The sequence below is a fragment of a genome, unplaced genomic scaffold (genome assembly GCF_019419815.1).
Source record: "Pyrus x bretschneideri cultivar Hongxiangsu unplaced genomic scaffold, Pyrus_bretschneideri_v1 Contig66, whole genome shotgun sequence".
Classification (NCBI taxonomy): domain Eukaryota; kingdom Viridiplantae; phylum Streptophyta; class Magnoliopsida; order Rosales; family Rosaceae; genus Pyrus; species Pyrus x bretschneideri.
The window spans coordinates 1796291-1806763 of NW_025999805.1; the positions used below are offsets into that span (position 1 = coordinate 1796291).

At 37.3% G+C, this 10473-nt stretch overlaps 2 protein-coding genes across 3 annotated transcripts; one reads left to right on the forward strand and one right to left on the reverse strand.

Moving 5' to 3' along the window:
• Positions 1-952: 952 nt before the first annotated feature.
• Positions 953-8779, forward strand: LOC103938878 (probable protein S-acyltransferase 4). 2 transcript variants are annotated; one of them, XM_048573295.1, is made up of 6 exons: positions 953-1421; positions 2752-2940; positions 3945-4253; positions 6206-6421; positions 7046-7627; positions 8545-8779. In XM_048573295.1, the coding sequence occupies exons 1-5, from the start codon at positions 1371-1373 to the stop codon at positions 7595-7597; spliced, it is 1317 nt and encodes a 438-aa protein (XP_048429252.1). In that variant the 5' UTR covers positions 953-1370; the 3' UTR covers positions 7598-7627; positions 8545-8779. The 2 variants fall into 2 exon arrangements, with proteins under 2 accessions (XP_048429252.1, XP_048429251.1); XM_048573294.1 differs by lacking the exon at positions 8545-8779 and adding an exon at positions 8245-8496 and having other exon boundaries at positions 954-1421.
• LOC103938880 (magnesium-protoporphyrin IX monomethyl ester [oxidative] cyclase, chloroplastic) lies at positions 8762-10473 on the reverse strand. The gene is made up of 4 exons (XM_048573296.1): positions 9948-10473; positions 9445-9837; positions 9265-9363; positions 8762-9167 (listed from the first exon to the last, which is right to left on the reverse strand). Exons 1-4 carry the CDS (start codon positions 10419-10421, stop codon positions 8904-8906), a joined length of 1230 nt encoding a protein of 409 aa, XP_048429253.1. The 5' UTR covers positions 10422-10473; the 3' UTR covers positions 8762-8903.

Genomic DNA, 10473 nt, shown 5'->3' on the forward strand with positions numbered 1-10473 from the left:
AGGAGGTGGCCGGCCATTAGGGTTGATTTTGGTGAGAATATTCCAAAAATATTTTGTAAATAATATCTTGGAAATAATAGTAAATATCCTAGAATAAAGGTGATTGAGATTGCTTACTTGATATGGTTTGTCTTCAATTAGGAATGTATTTAATGACAGGTTTTTCCTTTGAAATTTTCCATGTACAGTGGAGCTCAAAGTAGTCATAGTTTGTTGTCTGCATGTCTTAGGAAGCTAAGCTGCGCATGGCATGCCTTGCTTATTTAATAAAGGCAATCTCGTCTTTCTTAGCTAAAAGTCCACGTGTCACCTGTAGGATTTTTGAGATTATTTTTTGCTTCCACATTGGTGGCTTGAGTTGTAGAATGGAGTTGGTGGTTATGCGTTGGGTTTGGAGGTGATGGCGTGATAGGGTGGTTGGTTGAGGCTATGCTTCCATGACTTTTTATGATTTTGGAGACAAAGTAAGTCATAGTTAATTTCACAGAAATTTAACTAGGCTTAATATATTTTATATTTTTAATAGGTTGGATTCTTATTTAGAATGTTTAAAAAAGTTGATATCAATTTAGAATGACTAAAAGGTTGTTGAATTTTAAGTACATAATCCTATTTTTTTAAATAATAAAATATGTGTTGAAATATTATTAAGTCAAAATAAAAAATAAATAAATCTGTAAGATATTCATGAGTAAGTATCTTTAAAAAAAAAATGTGACCAACTAGTAATTTCAGCAGAAAAACAAACAAAAATCACAAACAAGAATATTGTAATGCACGACCAGGATAAATAAAAAAATAAAAAAATATAAAAAAAAATTAGAGAAAAGGAATAGGTTGTGACAGCACGTTGTTTGGACTGGTGTACCGGCTGAGCACTCGTTGTGTAGAAACGCAAAACAAAATAAATTGTGATTAATTTTTAATAATAAAAATAAATAAGTTTGAAAGAAAAGGAAAGAAATGAAAAAAATGTTGGTTAAGCGCGTAAATGCCGCGAGAATATCGGAAGATCCGCCTGGATGTCATCGTTGGCAGCGTGTTAGGGAGGAGAAGTTAGAGAGAGAAAGAGACGGAGGGAGGGAGAGAGAGAATCTTTGCTCCTTTCTCTTGGTACAATCCGTCTCAGAACCCAGACAGCTGGTTTTGAATTTCATCCCATACCCAAAACCTCTCTCTCCTCCCTCTCTCTCTCACTCCTCAACTGCTCATTTGCATGTCCATGATTGTTTAAAGAAATTGGTTTTCCTTGGTGGGTTTTCTCTCTTCTGGTGCTGTTGATTTTGTAGTGGAGGGAAGGAAGCGGAATTTGTGATGGAGGTAGGAGGGTGTTGGAGTTGAGAGAACACAACATTTCTGGGCAGCTGGGTATGGCACAGAATAAACCCAGTAGGCTCTACCAAGTTTGGAAAGGAAGCAATGTGAGTTTCTCTCTCTCCCTCTCTCTCTCTCTCTCTCTCTCTCTCAATTGGGTTCACTTTTTTTTTCACTTTTGACTGCTTTTTGATCAACATCAATTCAATTGCTTTATCATTTCGTGTTCCTTGTTTTGTTCCAATTTGAAAGAAGATGATGAGATTATGACTTTATGGTAATTCCCTCTGTGATTGATTTTCATTTCCTCTTTCTTTTTGTGTGCTTTTGTCTTTAAATTTGAGTTGCAGCTGTTGCTTTCCCTTAAGATACTCCCTTTCTCTAGCTACACTACTTTTACTTGATTAAACAGATATCTTCTCGGTCAAGGTCCAGAGTTTCGAGTTCATGTTAATACGGTTGTGTAATTACTTTCTTTCATCATGTGTTTTCTCTAGTGTGCTTACTTTCTGAGCAAGAATTTGCCCACCAGCTACATATGTACTGAGAAATAGATAAAGATATGTATAATATAATATGGTAGCAGGGGCGGAGCTATTCATATCCCTGGAGATGCCCTTGGCCCCCTCCAATTTCTCGACACCTGTGGAACCTATATAGAGATCCTATACTTTTAGACCTTGTTTGGTCTCTATGATTGGATTGGATTGGATTGGATAACTATAAAATTCAAGGTATATTAAAGGTAGAGGCGAATGATATTTCATTTTGAGGGAAATTAGACGTGAAGAGAACTTCTCCCTTCTAATCCTCTGTTCTTAGGGCGATTCTAAGGGATAAGTTTCCTTAATAATTAATCCGTCTTCCACCTTCAAGTTGGACATAATTTTTCATTTTGTTCTTCAACATACCTTCAATATAATTGGTTATCCATTCCAATTCAGTCCTAGAGACAAAACAAGGCCTTAAACTGTGCCCCAAATTTAGAACCTACCTCTGCAACCGATTGTTGATAGATTGTAGTGTCATATATGATTCATCAGTAGCCTTTGAAAAATGTATTCAGAAGAAAATATGGCTTGAGGAATTGATTTGTTGTACCTCTATATCAATGAAGAACAAGAAAATCTAAATTTAAATCTAAACACATTCAAATTACTTGTATTTATCGTATCATGCTGCGTATTTTACTCCTTTCCTTTATATCTGTGGATATATGAATGCACGTATTATTTCAAGTTGTATAATATTGAATTTATTGTTCACTACTTGATGTGGCACAATTGATCATTACTTGAAATACTTTCCTAACAGAATATTTTATGGACTATTCTTTCGGTTTATGATATGCCAGTAGTATGACTGGTGGAATATTGCTAAAACTCCAATCCAGTTTGGTGTACTTGCACTGACGGGAATTTTTATTGGTTTTATCAGAAGTTTTTCTGTGGCGGGAGATTAATTTTTGGTCCTGATGTTGCATCTCTTCTTCTGTCTACAATCCTTGTAGCCGGCCCAGCAGTTGCCTTCTGTTTGAAGGTTTATTTTAAAATAAAAAATGGGAATCAAAAGAATGACAATCTATGGCTTCCTGTATTAGCTATTGGCTCAGTCCTTACAATTTTGGTAAGTATGTTATTATTTATTATGTATTTTTTTCTTTTTTATATCAGCAATTAGTATGGCTATTTGCGTGACCTATTTCACTATTTCTTATGAGATAGCTTACAACTTTATTAGTTTACCAAATTTGGCCAAGTCATTTTTGAAACTCAAATTCTTACGTTTGAATTAATAGAAACATTCATAGGATAGCTTCAGTGTTGAAGGTAAAGGGAAAGCAATTATTACAACATCAAAATCATCAAAACAATTAAATACTGAACAACTATTTACATTGTCCTCCATTTCACTAGAAATGACATTAATTGCGGCTGTCCTGTGAAACCTGGGTCTTGCAAAGGAAGTATGAGTTTTGATTTTTATTTGATGGCAATCTATACAATCAAAACTGCACGCTGACATTTAATGGCTCAATATTTTTACCATTGTTTTTTCTGCCTCCATCTTTAAAACTACTAAATAATCCAGTCTGAGTCAATATAAACTTCAATTATTGAAGGGTGAAAGTATATCACATTTGGAAGAGAGCACCAACGATGTTATCAAGGATATGGTTAATTAGATTATTAAGCTCAAAGCTTTTAATGGATTACATCATGCAAGATTATCTCCTTAGACAATGCACTAAAATTTGAAAGAGAAACTTATAAGCAAGAAGTACCTAATCCTCAAATGATAACAGAAGACCTCCAATTTTCGAATCAGCCTTGGAATGTGTTTTCTTTCTTTTGTATTGTGGATTCTTATCTATTACATGTACAATATCAGTTTTTTGCATATTGCATGTTAACTTGTTAAAATTTCTGGTACATGGAATCTCTTTCCCTTTTGTTGTGGTCGTGGATCTGAGCCAGCAGACACTTGTATTGCATTCCAATGACAGCATTATCTTGATAATGACTAAATGCTTTTAGTCACATGATAAACTAATTTAACACTCTATTCTTACAATTCTGATTCTTCTAGCATTTTTAAACATGTCTGACATTTATCTCATTTCTGTGCAGGATTTAACCTTTCTCTTCTTGACTTCTGGGAGGGATCCTGGAATAATCCCTCGAAATTCAAGGCCTCCAGAATCAGATGAAGCATTTGATCTAGCTACCCCATCCATGGAGTGGGTTAATGAAAGAACTCCTCATTTGAAACTACCTCGAACAAAAGATGTCGTTGTAAATGGTCACACAGTAAAAGTGAAGTATTGCGATACTTGTTTGCTTTATCGCCCTCCCCGCGTATCTCACTGTTCTATCTGCAACAATTGTGTTCAGAGATTCGATCATCACTGTCCATGGGTTGGTCAGTGCATTGGAATTGTAAGTCATTAACTTGTCAGTGTACCTTTCCCTGTTTATGCCACCTGTGATTAGAAATTGGAATATTGTTAACTCTTCTGAACTTGATTGGCTTACTATAGTAAATATAATTTATCAAAGACCAAAAGGTATGATCTGTCATGAATTGCTACTGGAAAAAGCCGAAAAATTGTGTATTTAACTCAGTGTTTTAAAAAACTTGCCTCGGGCCGCCCCTAGGCGGCCTTGAAAGCTGGGCGGCTGGATTTTCGCCTTTGTTTTGTGGGGGTGGGCGTAGGGCGGCATTGGGGCACGCCCAGGCGTTGAACTTGGGCGTTTTTTCCCTTCAAAATTCATGTATGTTTCTAAAATGCAGGATATGTTCTAGTTTAAACGAAGAAGAAAGAGAGAGTTTCTCTCTCCAAATGACAAAGTCTAACTCCAACTCTATTTTCCTTTAAATTCCCTATAATAATTGCTCCACTAAGCTTTTGTTTCCTTTCAAATTCCCTATAATTTCTCCACTCAGCCTTTATTTCATTTAAATTCGCTATAATTTCTCCACTCAACCTTCATTTCCTTTTGAATTTCCCTATAATTGTGACATTCAGCCTTTATTTTCCTTGAAATTCCCTATAATTGTGGCCGCTCACCCTTATTTCCCTTAAAGTTCTGCATAATTGCTTACAATAAAATAAATAATTACAAAATTTTAAGACTTTATGACATAGTTTCTAAGTACAACTAGACTTAGTAATGAAGAAGATGATATTATCTTTGATTTACTTATAATTATATTTGTTTTACAAAGTATATCTATAAAATATAATTATATATGCAATATATATTAAAATTTTAGGTACTGTGAGGCTTCGCCTCACACCTCACGCCTAGGCGGGGCTATCCATGGGACACCTCGCCTACGCCTTCGCCTTTTAATACATTGAACTGCAGTGTTGTACCTGCGTAGTTGAGCTATCTCAATATATCTTGGGTTTTATTTATCGGCACTTACATCACTATTTATCTTTTCAAAGTTGTACTTTGATGGTCTTGAAACTTTGCTGAGAAGAGTTATCTACTATATACTAACGGTGTTGAAGTTCAAAATGAGAATAATAATTTGATAGTCCTGGTTTCTTTATTATTTGAAGTTTGAACACTCAAATTTGGAATGCAGAATCGGCCAGTTACTATAATTGTAATATACGGGATTGTGTTGGCCCATTGGGTGGAATCAAGAATTATTAACTGTGAACTTAGTTGAGGGATTCTCAGGAAGTACATTATCCTCTAGTAGTCTTCAAATTTGGTGGGTGTTTGGAATATCTATAGAGCTGCTATTGGTAATGGGCTTTTGCATCTTCATGCTCTTTCCAAGTTGCTTCTTTCGTTATAATGCAGCTCCAACCATTTGGTTATGCAGTATCTATGTTAAACCATCATTGAGTTAGGCTGCTAGGACTTGGGTCTTCTTATGCAGGGCATGGGATTTCCTGTATCTTTAGAAAATAGTTGTTTCTAAATGCTGGAGTAGTTCCTAAAGGGATCCCACTTATAAAGTTATTGTGTTGAAGCTTGAAGGTAAGATGCGGTATTCTTACGTATACTATATCTTTGCCTTGGGATGCATTGCTCATCTCCTTGATAATTTTGCTAGTGAGTTGCTCTTTCGAACATAATGGTATTTTATAGATAAGTTTACCAGCTATAATGTATCCCCTGAAATATGGCCCAATTCTTTCTTTATTGACAATGTCCTTGAGGTCTCCAAGTCAGTCGTCCAATGTTTAACATGAATATTGCAAGCATGTGAAACACAAGTAATTTGTTTTGAAGCAATTATAATTGAATAAACTTATTTTGAATATCAAGTTGGATGGTTGCAATTTGTTTGGTGCCCAAATCTTTTCATAATTTTCATTCTTCTCTCTGCTAAGAAAGTAACTGTCCTCTTATGTGTTTGATTGCAGCGTAACTATCGGTTTTTCTTCATGTTCATATCAACCTCAACCATACTGTGCATATATGTTTTTGTCTTCTCTTGGATAAACATATTTAAAACAGGAGGCAGAAGAGCTTTTTCGAAAGACGTTGTGTCGGATTTCCTTTTAACATACTGTTTCATTGCTATCTGGTTTGTTGGTGGCCTTACACTCTTCCATTCCTACTTGATATGCACAAACCAGGTAACTTTACTGAAGCTAAAGATTAAAATTATATAACTTGAGTGGTTTTCTGTCACTCTAAGATTTCTTACCTATGGAAATATTAGCCGATGGCATTTGGCCAAAGTTGCATGTACTGTTTGGATGTATTTTTAAAATGACTAAAAGCACTTTTAGAGAAAATGACTTTTGGTTTCAAAAGCACTATGCTTTCTGCAAGAAGCACCAGTTATGTGCTTCTTCCAGGAAGCACTTTAAGTGCTTTTCCAGAATTTACTTGCATTTTTACTAAGGATTGGTTCCAAAAACATTTTCAGTCATTTTAAAAGCACATCCAAACAAGCACTAAGATTTTAAAACAATGTTGTAATAATCAAACAAAATAGTTTTATTAAGTAGGGAATTATTGTCTAACAAAATTTTCTTTTTGATTGATGGAATGAAACAAAAAATTTCAATTTTTTTTTCCATCAGTGTCATTGAATCTGTGTCGGCAAATTGCTTGATTGGTTAATAACAAGTGTAGTCTACTGGCATCATGGAGTGAATTACATGTGCAATTTTCATTTAGTATATTAGGAATGTGCAATATTTTTATGACTGTTTGTATCTAACTTTAATTCTGTGATTCATGTTTTGTTACAGACAACATATGAAAACTTTCGGTACCGATATGATAAGAAGGAGAACCCATATAACAAAGGAATGATTTGGAATGTCAAAGAAGTTTTTTTCTCCAAAATCCCTCCTTCAATGAATAGATTCCGTTCATTCATTGAGATGGATGAAGAGATGATTGCAGGATCTGGGACTTCAAATAATGGGGAAGGTATTATGAGTTCAAAGGAGAAAATAGATATTGAAATGGGAACCAGGCTTGCCGAGGACAATGGTTTTTCACTTCCAAACATTTTGCGGAATTTTGACTACGATGATTTGGAGGATGATTTGAAGGATGCAGGAGAACAATGCAGGCCTGCTTTTGACCCCTTTTTTCCCATTCAGCCAGAAGTAAAAGAATCTGTGCAATACTCAGTAGATGAAGATAAAATTACAGAAAGTGTTGCTACAAGGGATGCAGTGAACTATTCTGTGCAAAGCTTACCTCCGGGAGATGAATTGGGAGCATCTGGCCATAGCACCACTTCCTTTGATGGAGCAAATGAGGAAGTCAATTGCGGAAATAACAAATCCTAAAACCACATCACCTGTTTTACAAGCATGAAGGTTTGTACCTTTTATTTCATTTCCATATTGCATCATTTTAATCGATTTCTTTTTGGGGGCCCTAGGATTCTTATACTTTTGACATCTAGCTTTAGCTCCTTGTACTTGTGAAGCATATTGGTGATGACAGATTGTTGCCAAAAATGATTATTTTGAGTTGTCAACTTGCACCTTGAGTTAGTTGGTTCTTCTAAATCAATAACAAAATGTATGCCGAGAGACCATAAAGTTTTCAAGCTTTCCATTCAGTTCAGATGCTCTATTCTCAGCGTAAAGAACAGATATCGTGATTATCAAATGGAAGGGTAATGAAATATGGATTGTGGACAATTTCTAAGCTAAGTTTTATCAAATGCCACAAATCACGTGTCTTAACTGTTTTGCACTTTGTTAAATGTGGTCTGACTGATGCTGGTTTTAGGTGCTGGGTGATACGAAATAGACTCTTCAAAATGCTACTGTGAACATATTGGAAAAAAAATATCTCCTATGTTAACCCCCCGACATCTCCTAACTTTGTGCACATGCTGTCATGTTTAGTATAATTCTTGGCGTGTTATTCGTTCTCTTTTTGGATTATCATTCTTATTCTATTTTCGACTTGACCTTAATGACAGGGTTTGGCTACAGCTTTTGCGTCTTGTCAAGGATCTTTTGTTTCGGTAGTTATGGTAGTCAGAGAGCGAGTACACAGTTTTTCTTAATGTAGTTACACTAGTTGGTCGATTGATGATTTTCGCAAAGGAGAGTTCATACAGTGACATTGTCTCATAATAAAATTCCGGTTCATGATTGTTGTAAATGACTTGCTGATTACAATAAATGCAGAAATCTACGAGGGATGGTGTTCGTAGCAATTTAATGTTCAATAGTTGTGACTGTTTTAAAATTTAATTTTCCCTCCTCATGACTTACAGATTTGCAGGTTTTCGATTATGTTCGCATTGTGGGCTTTTGGATATAATCAATGTAAGATAATCTGGATTGACTTGCTCCCAAGTTACGTCGGTCCGTTGGAGGATACTCTGGTTTGTTACGTTTCCCTTGATCTTGTTATAACGCTATTCATAAACCATCTGTTTCGAGTTATCCTACGTGCATCGAGGTTTGTTAAAATATAAAATACAAGGAATGTTAACGAAAGGTTATGAAGCCATTTTTACAAATGAAAATGAAAGGTTATGAAGCAAGTGCACTCAAACAATGTGTTGTATCATAACAAAACATGAACGATATCATCTTGGTTTCGAAGGGAAGGGCAGGCCGTACAAAATGATCAGTAGACTAGCTGGGTTTCAAAGTCTGCAAAATCAACGGAGCCGGACTCAATGGGAGGCATTAAGTAGGCGGCGAGAAGCTCAGAGGCCAAGGCAGCAACCATCGGTATCCTCTTCAAGTTTTTCACCACGGGAATGTCGTCACTCTCCCCGACAGCAATCAGCTTCTGGTTAATCTCCACCATTCGGTCCAGTTTCCTTTTGAATTCTGGGTTCTCAACATCGAGCACTGCTGGAAAAATTCTGGCTGTAGTGCGATTTGTCTGCGTAGGGAACCCAAAACGATCATTAGAAACAATAAGGACATTGGATAACGGGAATGTATACGCAAAGGAATTGTTATTGCTAGTGCAGACTGACCTCAATGATAACGTGCATATCAAATTCTTTAGTGTTGAGGCCAATGCCTTCGTAGAAAGCTGTTCGCTGGCAATCGTTGAGGTACATTGTCACATACACCTGCCATGGGTAGAAGATGAGTTAGACTGAGTAATGGTGCGACGCATCTCAATCTAGGCAATGCATTCATTGGTTGCTTACCGACAAGCAGAAAAATCGGGACCAGAGTTTAGCCTTCCAGTCATTGAGGAATTGGGGTTGGGCCTTCATGAGAGCAGAGAAGAAATCGCCATGGCGGTTCTCGTCCTGGCACCAGTTCTCGAAGAAGTTGAAAATGGGGTAACACTGGTACTCGGGGTTCTCCTTGAGATGGCGGTAGATGGTAATGTATCTCCAGTACCCAATCTTCTCGGACAAGTAAGTTGCGTAGAAGATGAACTTTGGCTTGAAGAATGTGTACTTCCTCGCCTTTGTCAGAAACCCCAAGTCCAAGGCCAAATTGAAATCCGACAGCCCCTTGTTCAAAAAACCAGCATGCCGAGCTTCATCCCGAGACATGAGCGAGAAGATCTCTGCCACCACTGGATTTGTTTTCTGCAACAGATTCATTTTCATTATCTGCTATCACCACAATCAAAACTCAAAGTATTCGATATGAGCTATATTTAATTTTGGAAAGAAAGACAATCAACCAACCGACCAACCTTGAGCCTTCTTCCGAGCTCTTTGTACAGAAGGAAGCCCGAGAACTCAGCAGTGCAGGACCTCTCCAAGAACTCGACAAAGATCTGGCGCAGCGGGCCCTGCAGTTTGTCAGCAGCCTCCTTGAACTCCTTGTTCCTGACGAAGTGTGTCTGGTTGTAGTCAGTCTTGAACTCCTGCAGCAGCGCCTCGAACTCCGCCTCGTTCAACTTCTTGTTGATCTCCGTGTTGAACAGCGTCTCCATCTCGTCAAAGTCCGTCGTGTAGAATCTCGGTGCCAAAAGGGTCTCCTTTGGGGGTGTTTTCGGAGCCTTCTTGGGCGTCTTTTTGGCCGCTGCTGCCGCCGTCTCTGCCCTGACCGACATCCTCAGCATCGAAGACGCTCTTGTCTTGGGGCTGCCGGGGTTGCTTCCGAATTTGGGGGCGCCATTGCTGAATTTCGTGAGGGGTTTTACCAGAGCCATCTCTGCCGCCATTTTAGCTTGCTTGCCTTCCCACCGAAAACACGACGTTATTTGGGAGCTCTCT